Source organism: Lepisosteus oculatus, chromosome 10 (assembly GCF_040954835.1).
Source record: "Lepisosteus oculatus isolate fLepOcu1 chromosome 10, fLepOcu1.hap2, whole genome shotgun sequence".
Lineage (NCBI taxonomy): Eukaryota > Metazoa > Chordata > Actinopteri > Semionotiformes > Lepisosteidae > Lepisosteus > Lepisosteus oculatus.
Genome location: NC_090705.1, coordinates 2,947,050 through 2,960,450, shown reverse-complemented (window position 1 = coordinate 2,960,450; position 13,401 = coordinate 2,947,050). Strand labels below are relative to the sequence as shown.

Here is a 13,401-nt window from a genome sequence, read left to right as displayed (position 1 = left end):
CAATATCTTTTTTTATTATTCTGTTTAGATCTTCGTACAATGTATAAATTAAAAAAACATCAGGTGATTTGATTAACTTTGTGTTACTGCTCCCAGCAGTATGAAACAGGGGAGGTGGTTCATTTACACTACGCTGAAGTTGTTATGTCTCTTGGTCTGTACTGGTCTGGAGATGATATGCATAAACAATTTTGCATTCCACCAAACAAATTGCACTGCAGTGTCACTGGTGTTTTTTCATGGGAGAAAAGAGAATGTACCCTAAAAACCGGGCTTCACCTGCTAGAATTGGTACTGCACACCAGAGTTCATACCTGTATCTCCTCCAGTTCAATACCCCTGACTAGTGGTGTATTACCATGACCCCACTTGTAAGCTAAAGGGTAATGCACATTCAGTCGCATTTAAGTTTTGTTAAGTGATTAAATCTGCTTCATCAAAGTACTCTGTTTCCAAAGATCTGTATTTTTATTATTGTTTTAACTTAAATTACACAGGCTTTCCTATTGCATCACCCCAATTTTGCGTTAATTATTGGTGCTAAATAGGGGAAGTTAGAAGCTACAAGATAAGGCAAGTGGACCCACGCCAGGACCAAGACAACTCACCCTTGTCTTCACTCTGCCAGCTGTATGTTACCATGAGGAACTAACTCGAACTTTTTAACTGTGACCTTTCAACAACGTCTCATCACACATCACACGCAGGAACTGTGATGATCCTGTCATGCACTGGCTCCGCTAAGCAGAAGTACACCAAGAACCGTATGGGTAACTCAATGTAGGAACGTCAGTGGTGATTTTGTGATTTTTAAATATGGAATGTGTGACTTTCCACATTTAAGAACGGGTGACATCGATACACCCACTCTTTTCAAACGCTTACTCAACAGGCTGATCACAGAATCAAGAAACTCAGAAAGATACAATAAAACCCCACACGCTCAGAAATGTTTCCCTGTTTGTTTTTAAAGCTGTAAATCAAGCAAATCAGCAGCAGATGCTAAACCAGAAGTGGATGTGTACTTTGGCTGAGACACACCCACAGGGCAGCACACACTTCAGAGCCTGCACAGAGCTCGATTCACTCAGTTCTTTCCAGGCACAGAGAAGGGCACTCTGCTACTCAGACATTGAGCACTAGTAATACAGTTGAGCTAGCAAGTCAGGTGAAGATGGTTCTGTATCACAAGGAGTTTGAGCAGGCAGGAAAGACTGCTGGCCTTCAGATCTGGAGAATTGAAAATATGGAACTGGTACCAGTACCAGTAAGTCTTCATGGCAACTTCTACGTGGGAGATGCTTATCTTGTCCTCCATACCATAAAACACAAGGAAAGTTATTTTTATGATCTGCACTACTGGCTTGGTAAGTAAAAAAATAAATAAGTCCCAGTTTCGCCAATTGATTGTTTTCTTTTCCAGTGTCTTCATGGGATTAACACGGTAACATTGTATATAATTCAAGTCTGGTTTTGATTATCAAAAAGAAAAACTGCAGAGGCTCGCACAAAATTTGAATGTCATAATTTAACCTGCGGTGCCTGATAAACCATAACGGCCTGTCTAAACCACAGGTGATGCTGGGTGAGATTTTGTCTCGACAGTTCTGTGCAAAGTAGTTTGTTTTTTTAATAGTCTTTATTATTATTTAATTTCCCAGTACTTAGGAATTTGGTTCTATTTTTTGTCTTACTCTGCCAGAAGAACACCTGAATCCCTCTTTAAGTATGACAAGAAACTCATTCATGTTCCATCATGAATGATCGCCTTTGTTATTATTTAATTATATTTTCCAACTCATTTTTAAGAAAATCTGTCAAAAAAGCAGTAGCTGGCAGCTCCTTATTTCATTGATGACAAAAAAGGCAGGGACGTGGTGCACTAGGTTCTAGAATGTATTACTCAGACTGCCTCATCCTTCACTAGTTGGGATTTGAAGCACGATTACACGAAAAAAAAGCTGAACCGAGCTGCATCAAAACAAAGCAATATCTGGCCTCAAAGAGGAAAAGTCTACCAGTCAAAAATAGCCTGGTTTTGAACGTTATACCAGATGTGAAGAGCACAATTATTGGTGATAAGATCCTACAAATTAATAATAACTCTTGAAGGCCAACATAAAAGGTTTCAGAACAGAATAGAAGTTAAAGCACTAGGATCCAGCCCAGAGAGTTTGGGATCAAGCTCTGGTTGGGCTTGAACAGCTGTTGCTCCTGTTAGCAAGGTCCTTTTCTCACAACGTTCCACCAGATGCGTTGTTGCTTATCTGGGTCTTAGCTACAAATGATAATGTGTTCCCAATTAACCTGCCTGCTAAAATAAACGAATGAACCCAGAACAGGATGTATCTAAATGCTAACAATGGTGTCTTGCAAATTTGATCTTGTATATTGATACAGTTTTTAATATTTTAAATAAGCAAAGGCACATTTTCTAGGGACCTTATCTTATTCTAGTTATGATTTCCCACTGTCTTGCACCGCAGAACGCATAACAGCCCCTGTTATTTCACCAGACTTCTGCTTGCAGCAATGAGGCTGAATTGTGAACTGGGACCAAAGCTGCAGTGAACAAACATGTTTTCTATGACACGCACTGCAAAACAACCACTGTATATTTCTTTTGTCTTGTGCTTGAATCCCGGAGAGCAAACAGTAGCATTAGTGCCAGGATGCAGTCAGTCCACACAGATATTGTTGCTTGTGTTGCAACAAAGCCAGACAGTCACAGGTGTTGCTAATTCACGGTATGATGATGATCTTTGTACAAATTCACAGCTGCATCAGTTTTTAGCCATTTGCACTGTGCTACTGTGGCTCCTGTCTTCTGATAGTGAATAAAATTTCCCAGTCCTGAGCCAACAACCTCAAGGATGTAAGACTTGCTTTCCATTTCTATGCCATTATGGATCTGCTAAATATTAATTAACAAATATGTTTTATATGCATAGTAATGACATACTGCTATTATATCAGAGATGTGCATAAACATGGTATTCATTCTAAAGTTTAGCCTTCATCAGTTGTTCTTGTCCTTGGTTACTATAAATGTGTTTGATGAATGAATAATTTATTGAAGCCAACAGTGGTTATTACTGATCGCAGTGCTTTTGCTTGACTTTAAATACACAGCTGTAATTGTCATGTGGCTGAACAACTGAAGGCACACAGCCTTTAAACTCAGCAAGCACAGAACAAGAGGCAGAAGTAATTTATGTGACCTGTCTTACAATGCTAAGACATTTAAAAGTTGACAAGGCTGGACAGAATACATGCTTGCTATTGTTGCTGTTTGCAGTCGGACAGGACAGTAATACGACAAATCGTCTTTTTTATTTCTTAATAAAAGAGATTCAAGGTCTGTAGTCTCAGTGCATTGACCTGACAACGTAGGAAAAAAGAATATCTTATTTATTTAGTATTTTCTTCATACAGAAGGTATTTCTGTTATGCATGTCAGGAAAGGAAATAAAAATGGGCTTCCCCTTTTGCTTCTTTCTCTCCACGATGTTTCATTGTTGTGTGTAGAAAAGTAGAAATAGCCTTTTCGCCTTGTCTGTATGGTAAGTACAGTAGATGTGCTCCTGGCACTGGAGCCTTTGAGATTGCAGACTGCTTTTCCTTGTTCCTGTGGCCTTGGCTGAGGTTTTACCTGTTGATGAGATGATGCAAACAATTGAATTGGTGCAAAGAGCATCACCAATTCTGTAGAGGTCAACGCCACTTTAAGGGTGGGGGGAGGATTATCTGCGCTCTTATGTTCATTTCAGAAGTGTTTATCCTCATGACTTTCTGTCAACTTTAATTAGTGAGCACCAGATAAGATAAGGTAGGACATCATTGATATGATCCAATCCACAGAACCTTGTAATAAAATAAAACTGTTATTTATTTCATTTTATGGTGCATGGAGTACCATGCTAATCTACAAATGTATCATGTTACACATTTTATAGAACAGGGCATCGATCAGAGCTTGGATTAGCTGTATTTACCACAGCTAATGAGCACATTCTTATTTTGTGCACTATAACTAAGTTTTTATTATTGTTTTAACTTAAATTACACAGGCTTTCCTATTGCATCACCCCAATTTTGCATTAATTATTGGTGCTAAATAGGGGGAGTTAGAAGTTCACACACACCTGGCAAACCACTGCAGTCACTTCTACAAGATAAGGCAGGTGGACCCACGCCAGGACCGAGACAGCTCACCCTTGTCTTCACTCTGCCAGCTGTATGTTACCATGAGGAACTAACTCGAACTTTTTAACTGTGACCTTTCAACAACGTCTCATCACACATCACACGCAGGAACTGTGTTTCACAGTAAAAGTGTGTGTTTGTCTGTAATCAAAAGCAACACAAACGGTAAGAAATCACAGTGTTATGAAAGCTTTGATTCAGATCTTACATCCTATAAGATTTCTTTTGGCTCAGTTGGAGGATTGGGATGAAATGTTTATGTTTGAAATTAAGTGCTGAAGGCACCTACAAAGGAAACCTGCTCATCCTCTGTCTCTGGTAGGGTGTGACGCTTTTGTCCTCCTCCAGGTAAAGAATGCACTCAGGACGAGAGCACAGCAGCTGCCATCTTCACAGTACAGATGGACGACTATTTGGGTGGGAAACCTGTCCAGTACCGAGAGCTACAGGGATATGAGTCCACATCTTTCACCAGCTATTTCAAAGGTGGAATCAAGTATAAGGTGAATCAAAATGAAAATCATGCATTTGCGATATACTGTACGCAGTGATAACAGGCTAGGTGGAACTGGTTATTGTAGTGGTTTTCGGTTTTCAAATGACAAACCTTATAGATCATTAAATGAAACCCAATGTATTGTTCACTATATACTGTATAAAGGAGTTCAGGTGGGGAGCTGCGTCAGCATGCCTCGGCTGCAAAGGAACGAATAATAGGTTTATTCCATGCTGAAAAGAGAAGAGAGAAAACACAACGTTTCGGCACACCTGAAGAAGGCTTCACAGCCGAAACGTTGTGTTTTCTCTCTTCTCTTTTCAGCATGGAATAAACCTATTATACTGTATAAATGCTTCTTCTTGTTGCCTTTGTTTAAACAGAGAAACATCATTTCTGAACCTCTACTTATTTTCCCATTGCAGATTTCAAGACAGATACGAGTGAACCATAAAAATGTACATGCCTGACCGAACGGTATTAGATTAAAAAAAAAAGATGACAGATTTGGTCATAAGAGTTTCATATTGTATTAATCTCAGTTTTAAGAGTGTTCTTTATGACTTATGTTCAGGTCTAAACAACATTTCTCTTCTCTCAGGCTGGAGGTGTTGCTTCAGGATTTCAACATGTTGTCATCAATGATCAGTCAGCAGAAAGGCTGTTTCACATTAAAGGAAGACGAGTAGTCCGGGCCACCGAAGTTCCTCTTAGCTGGTCTAGTTTCAACAGAGGAGACTGCTTTATTGTGGATCTTGGTGCAGTAAGTGTCTGTCTGTCAATCGTGACGAATCGAAATGCACATACACAAGTATTGAGCCACAAAACAAAATGTTACACTCGGGTCTAATAGGTTTAATCAAATATTTTAAAACACATGAATAAAAATACAGATAAGCAACAGCGTTACACTTTCAGTGTGAAAAGGAACAGAGTGTTAAAATGAAACTATTCCAAACTTATTAACAGTCGTGACCTTTCTGGGCAGTAATGCAATCTTGGCGATGTTGACACAATGAGCTGGTCAGCCTTTGTGTGGACTGCTGTAGGACAGGCATCATTCTTCTTGTAGAGCTGCAGCCAGCTGGCGAAGCTTGGCCAGTCATAACTGGCTCCTGTTTATATTACTGGCATGTTGGTCCCACAGGTGTTTTAATGGACTCCTGACTGGAGAAAAAAGCTTTTGTAATCTTAGCACTGTCCTGCAGGAAAACGTATACATCTGGACTGCCTTTTGCTATTCTTCTGTTAATTAAAATCACTTTATATTGATTGTCTTTTTGTACAGATTATTAAGCAACTCATTTTGCAATATTAACTCAATTCAAATACCACACAATGGGCACCTAGTATTTGACTTGAGTTCATGACTTCAGTGTTTTTTTTAAGGACCAGTATACTCAAACAATCGACAGCATACAGTCTCAGCTCACTATTTAAAATATAAATAAATCAGTTACAAACTTAATGAACAATTCAAATTAATTACAGACGTGTGCATTCTCTTGGTGCATTTGTACATTTGTAAAGATGAAAATATTCTGTGTTGTACATCATAAAGGATTCAAAATTAATTTCTCTGTTATTCTGGATGTATTGTTCCAGCTTTGCAGCAAAGAAAACTGTAGAAACAACCTTTTCTATATTTGACTTTATTCTGCACGTGAGAGTTCAATGTCTGATATATCTGTTATAAGTAACTTACTACATACAGTGAGTACTTACTTACTTACATCTTACAGAACAGGTGAGAATGAATTAGCTTCCTGGAAACTGGTAGGTACTTGTTTTTAAAAGTATGATACCCAGATGGTAATTGGGCCAAACCACCTTAAACCACAAAGCAAACCCACACCTGTGACACAGGAGTCTTTTTTTAAACTTTAGCTTCGTGTTTAAAAATTAAGATAAACATCAGTTCTGAACATCTATGATTGAGGGGTTTTAATGTAATGATATAAAAAAACAGAATTTTACAGAAATGTGAATTAAAATTGTATAATTGATCTCATTTGATTATTTTTATTCAGAAAAGAAGGACATAGTCTTTACTGATATGTTTCTAGATGAAGTCATATATTGTCTCTTGGGATACAGTTCAGCATTCTTTCTGAAAAGTAATGGTCCCTTCTCTCTGCTGTTTGTCCTAACCTAAATACCCACAAGATTTTCCATATTCCTGTTTCTGTTCTTACCCTCCAATCCATTATTCTATTCTGCTTGTCACACTTCATCAGTGCAATTTTGTTTTTTTTAATGTTTTGTATGTTGCATAGTTACAGTATGTGTTTTAATGTGTACATAGTTTACGCTCGTATTTTTTGGTTCGAATTTCACTGTTTATTATGAAGAAATTATAAAATTTTGAATACTTAATCAGGTTCCCTCATTGTCTTCTCCGTTCAAAACTAAAAAGGTTTGGTTCTTTCAGCCCATAAGTGTAGGACAATCCTTAATGTACCAGAATCTACAGTATCTGGATACACTTTTCTGCAATGATTCCAGAGCAGCAAAATCTTTTGGTGACCAGGTTCTTATACAATATTAAAAAAAGGTCTTAATAGTGCAACGCCTTGATCTCCTTAGAGACACCTTAATCTCCTAAATCGTTTTCACAAGTTACTTCTTTTAACGGAGCATTTCCGATTTTGAATTTATAGTTTACAGGATGTCTCTGCTACCTGCATGCAAAACCCTGCACTTGCCTACATTAAATGTCATCTGCCGGATGTTTGCCCAGTCTTGAATTTTATCTGAGTCCTTCTGAATTTCATTTGCAGCTTCTGCTCTTTTCGCTTATCCTGTTCTTTCATCAACCTGACTGTTAGTTGTTAGTTTAATCATTGATATAAATTAAGAAGAGCAGTGGTCCTAGTACAGAGCCCTGTGGTACTATCTCCACTAACTACCCCAATTTGAATATTCACTTCTTATCTGTACCTTCTCTTTTCTTTTTAATAATCACTTCTAAATCCAAACACTCTCATTTCTCCCAATGCCTTCCACATTTTATGGAGAACCTGATCAAAAGCCTGAAATCTAAATGGCCCATATTACTTGCTCTATTTGTATCTATTTTTGTTGTTGCTTGTTTAAAGAACTCTGATAAGTTGGTTAGGCAAAATCTACCCTTTAAATTAATTCTCTGATACACTGCTTCCTAGGATATTCTTTCCATATAGGTGGTCTGTGTATTCTGTGTATCTCTGTGTATTCACCCACACTAGACCTGTAAAGCAATCTGTTTGAAGGATTAGAGTATATGATTACTAGAGTTTTAGGTATAAACCTGAAGGATAAGCAATTCTGGCTACTTAAACTATTGGCTTAGTCCTTACATCAGGATGTAGTTTAGAAACAACAATACATCTGTTTCAGAAATTATAGACAAGCAGTTTGTATAAGTGCATCACACACAATGTCTGTCTCTCAATGGTGTGTTTATGTGTTGCTATTTTGGAATAAAAATGTTTTATTTTTTCCAGCACTGTAATTATTTCCATTCTGTAGTCAGACTGTGTCTTTTAAAACTTAAAAAGTCTTGGAAACATCATTTTGGCTTTTTACCAAAAATAAGTGTTTAATCTAATACTCATCTGCAATACTCAAACTGTACTGAACTGACACTCTGAGACTCAGAATGTTTCTGAGAGAAGGAATTATAATTTTTATTAAATCAGGAGACATTGTTCCTGTATCCAAAGAGTTGTATAGGGAATTGACATATGGTCAGAATCTACAGATAATGAATAAGTTTAAGGTGGAGACTACAGCTCACTGGTGTAGTCAGGAGCCAATCCTTTGAAGCCTTTACATGTGAGCAAGCATGTTTTGAATTTTATTCTAAAATCCACAGGAAATTATTGCAAGGAAACTAAAACAGGTGATATACAGTTTTAGGTATTCTCATTAATTTAAACTTTGGTTTACACCCAAGCCGCTGAGTCCAGTACATGCTGCAACTTGTTAAAAAACATGACTGGATACACCAGCAAGCACTGTATTGCAAGCATCAAAGCCTGAAAATGACAGAAGTGTGCATTAGCTTTTCTGCTTCTGTCTGGGTGAGATATGTGTGGATATGGGCAATGTTATGAAGATTACAGATTCATACCTTCACAGCACTGCATGAGTGTCAAAAATGTACCCAAGGATTCTTCAGCCTGGTACTTGGTCTCATTCTATAACCCACCAATAGCCAAACTAAAGCTGACACCTTTGCAGAGTTGATAAGAAAATTTGGTTTTGTGAGTGTTCAGATGTATGAACCTTTATTACTTGATTAATATCAATCTGGTGTCATCAACAAAGAAATTAAAGAAAGCTGATATCTAGGAAGAACCTGACTCAATAGAAAAAGATACTTATGGTGTTATTTAACAGAAGTTCAGGGGGAGGTCAAATCTTACACTTCTGCTCTCCTAGGTATAAATATTCGCTGCTTGTGCAAATTCTTTATAGCACTCAGTGCATCAGTCTTATTGGAGACAGGTGTCTCTTACCCATGGCATTACCAAGACCTTACCTTGGTAAGCATTCGCCCCCTACAAACCAGAACCAGAAACGGAGTTGCTTTTGTCCGGATGTCGGAAGGGCAAGCCATAGAATGACAAGGAGAGCAGTAGAGACCCTATGCATAGCGGCAAAAGGGGCAACACAGAGGTTATCCCGGGCTCAGGGGGTCAGACGATGTTGCGGTAGAAACCTGTGCCCTCAGGCCACGGAAGAGACGGCCTGGTGCTAGACGGGTATCAAGACATCCGAACCCTCGATGCTGAGCGAGGAGCAAAGAGTGCCCCGAAAATATATAGCCCCACACAATGACACAACAGAAGGATAAGAGAAGCACAGGGAAACTAAGAACAGGACGGAGAAGGAACGCCCTCTAGATGTAGAGGGCGTGACAGCTTTCTCACCTCTTCTTCAATGAGTGGCTCTTTGAAACTTAAATTCTCCACTGAACACAACCATCTCTCTGCTGCTGCCTTGCTGTCTCCTCTTTTCCTGATGTCATCACTTTCAGGAACTCTGATCGACCATGGCCATTTCATCTCCCTCACACGCTTCTCTCTTCTTCTAATCTCACTAGCCCCTCCCTCTCCTCTTTTTTCTCTCTGTTTCTTCTTGAGCTTCCAATCTACCACGGCTATGGCTCCAGCCTATCTTCATTGTATCTTCATTGTTAATGGTACGGCGATGGGTTTCTCCACTCTTCTGGTGTCCAGCTGGTACAGTGTCAGCCCTCAACTTCTCCCCACAAAGCTTCGACCTGCAAACTTAGATATTTCTGCTTGTTTTGGGGTTCCTAGAGGAATCCATCCATATTCATTTAATTCTAGAAAACTTCATCAAGTGATAATTCACTACCAGTTCCTATCCTGCTTCAGTATCAGTACAGTTCACATCAGGCTACTCTTCTGGGTCGCTAAAGTGTCTTCTGCTGCCCACAACAGAGTTCCAGTCTCAAGTGAGCTAGGGTCTGATGGCTCTACTGCCTCCTGTTTTCTGACTTACACATATGAATCTACTCAATCAAACAAAGCTTATGCTTGCATCGCACATGCTTCTCATTCACTGTACTCTACACTGCACATTCGCCAATCTGTCCCTGCGAAACTTTGCTGCTAATCTGACTCACTGCATTTATTGGAAGAAAATTACATTGCTATGTACTAAACCCACAAAACCGGATGCACCACTTTCCAGGGTGACCACAGCCCCTAAGCAGATATCAGAGCCTGCTCAGTATATAAATAACAGCATTTAGTTTAGAGAAAATGGCATTGGTTTTGCATTGGAAACCTAAGCTTGAGTAAGACACAGACATTGCTAAATCAACAAAACTAATCTGCGAGGAAAAAAAAAACATTTTAAAAAAGAGAGACCCAGCACATAAGGCTCTCCCAGTGTCTTCTTCCAATCAGACGTTTTAAGTCCTCTACTAGAATGCTTTTCAAAACCACAGAAAAGTCAAGGAATATCTTCCAGCTGATTAAAAAAAATGGAAAGCTAAAAAATTAGAGTGCAGATTTATATTTTTTTTTAGTCTTAATGGGAGAATGGAAATCTCATTTCTAGACCTAGGGGGTCTGCAGTTCTGTGGGTTTTCTGTGTCTCATTAAATTGTCAGCAGCTGACGTTGATGGAGAAGGGATATCCTGGTCTGTTTAAACCTAGATTGGATCAATTTAACGCTTCTCCTAGGTGAAGAGCTGTCTAGAGCATAATAAGACTAGAGTCGTGAAACATGTTGGATTCCACATCCCTGGGACAGCGGAAACCCCTGATTCCCATGTTTGTTGAAAGCATCTTGCCCTGCCCACAGGAGAACCAGGCTAATAGGACATGTTTTGTTCAAATTTTATTACTGCGTTTTTGTATTTGCCAAAAGTGGAAAAAAGAAAATAGTTCACCCATACTCCATATTTAAGTGTAGACCTCCTTGAGTTTCTGGTAATTTAAATTGAACTTTTTTTCTTTTTTCTAATTCTGTAATAGATCTGAATCTCCTTGAAAAGTAAAGATCAGTCAGTCTTTAAGAGGTGGAACAGTGGTTGGACAACCCTGCCCTGCTGTATTTACACTTCATATTAGTACTGCCGTAACAGGCGTATGTTACACTATATGACGGACTTTGCACTTCCACAGAAAAGTAGATTTCCTGTTAATTTTCCATCATTACTGTGAAAGCAATACCAATACTATTTTCAGTAATACACAGCATTCAAGCATTCAGTTCCCTAGAAACTGTTTTTAAACCAGGTCTTATTAGTTTTAATAAACTCCTTTCAGTCTGTTTGTTTTGCCCGGCATCACTACTTGATACTTGATTATGTGTTTTTCTTAGCAAACATGCAGAGCGTTAACATTCACATCCTGCCCAGCTTTAGTATCAGATATCTGTTTTTAGCAAATGCAGTATTTAAATGAGAACCTATCTTTAAAAGCATTCATAGTACAGCATTCATTGCTTTCTACTCAGATTAATCTCTATGGCTAGTTTTCCATATATAATTACTATTTCTAGTCTATGCAAAAATATTATATACAGAAAGAAATTAAACACACAATTAATAATGGAACCAATAACATTTGTTGTGTTTTCTCTGTGTTATATTTAGATGAACATTTATGAGTTTCTCAGATGCCAGTAAATATGAAACAGTCAGAATGGGCTGCCTATCATGGCAAACTAGAGTTGTCCTTTAAATTAACTGGCTACAAATATTTGACAAGCTTTCATGTTAATCATGCTAATCATGTGCGGTAACCGAGGCATGTTTACTTAATATCTATTTCTTAAAAGGTGTTTGATTAGGAAAAATATGATTTGCTTATGTACAGTACAGCTGGGGGAAAAAGCATAGGTAAAACTACAAAAGGCAGTTGATTGAACGTAGGTATTGAATTTTGTATATATGATAAAATAGCAGTAGAGTTCTATTAAGGATTTCTCATAGGAACCATGTGAAGATTGGTTTGACAATGCATTTACTGTGATTTCCTATGGGTTTACTGCACTGGACAATAGAAAATACATTTTCAAACCCCAGTGTGTAATACTGTGTTTGTCTCTAATTTACATTTTGATTTTAAAGAGATTGTTCTGTTTTCATGCAAAAGACTGATATATCTAAAGCACAGTATTGTTGCAAGTCTGTGAGGATGTGCTCACTCTACTGCAGGTCGTTGTAAGAAGAGCACATTCTTTTTTTCCCTGAAACCTGACATAAAATGACCTCCTCTTTTGTTCTTGTTTTTTTCTTCACACTTAAGGCACACAGCTGAAGATATGTGTCTCTGTTTGGCTAAAGAACTGAGTAAACTCTTGCAGCTTAATTTTGATTAGATCAGGTTAAAATATCATGAGGCTCAGGGGCATGCTCATTGGTTACTTCATCACCAAACAGTCAGGAACTTCAGAGGAGGCCGAATCACACCATCTTTGCCCACAAGGACTTGCATATTATATAACATTTGATATATTTCCCTCTGAAAGCCTCTCCATTTGACAAATGTGTCATGTCCTTGAGTTGTCTTGTCTATAGACTAAGATTTGTGACGTATTTTAAGCACTCCAGCTTTCAGGCATCAAGTTAATTTATTTCATTCTCTTCTAATAAGCCTCCATCTTTGAGTTTTCCTTTCCTGTTTTTTTCTTTTATATAACAATTTCAATCAAAGCATTCTGAATGTTCCTAAGTTCAGTCTACGTGCAGCACATACACACAAAGTTATGTCAGGGTTTTCTTCAGCATAAGCCAATGGATATTTGGGTGCTGTTTATGGTGGTGTAGGAGAATGTGTAGGTGATACTGTTGCTCACATAACCATTGTGATGATAAGAAAGAGACGACAAAACCTTTTAATTTCTGTACAAATTCCAGACCTGACATGTTGACTATCACTTAAAAAATCAAGAACTTCGCAGGTGTATGTTTTTTCAAGATATTTCCAGATGAAATTTCAGTTCACCACTGTACCTGTTTTCTTCATTGAACTCTAGATCACACACATCCAATCATATTCCTGTGCGAAGACACAATACATTTCCCCTCCTTGACTGAGAATAACACACAGGTCAAGTAATTGAGATCTGGCTACGTGGGCACATTACGTGGATAAACAGTGGTATTATCTCTCTGCACACTGGGAAAACGAAGACAGTCCCAACTCTATTGGAACATTTAGCAAATACA

General features: G+C 38.3%; 1 protein-coding gene across 1 annotated transcript in view; it reads left to right on the top strand.

Moving 5' to 3' along the window:
* The first annotated feature begins 920 nt into the window (after window positions 1-920).
* scin (scinderin) overlaps window positions 921-13,401 on the top strand; it is a 29,633-nt gene continuing 17,152 nt past the window's right edge. Inside the window, exons 1-3 of the mRNA XM_006636182.3 lie at window positions 921-1,367; window positions 4,555-4,709; window positions 5,304-5,465. Of these exons, the coding sequence (XP_006636245.1) occupies window positions 1,175-1,367; window positions 4,555-4,709; window positions 5,304-5,465 (510 nt within the window). The 5' untranslated portion in view covers window positions 921-1,174. The remainder of the gene's footprint in view (window positions 1,368-4,554; window positions 4,710-5,303; window positions 5,466-13,401) is intronic.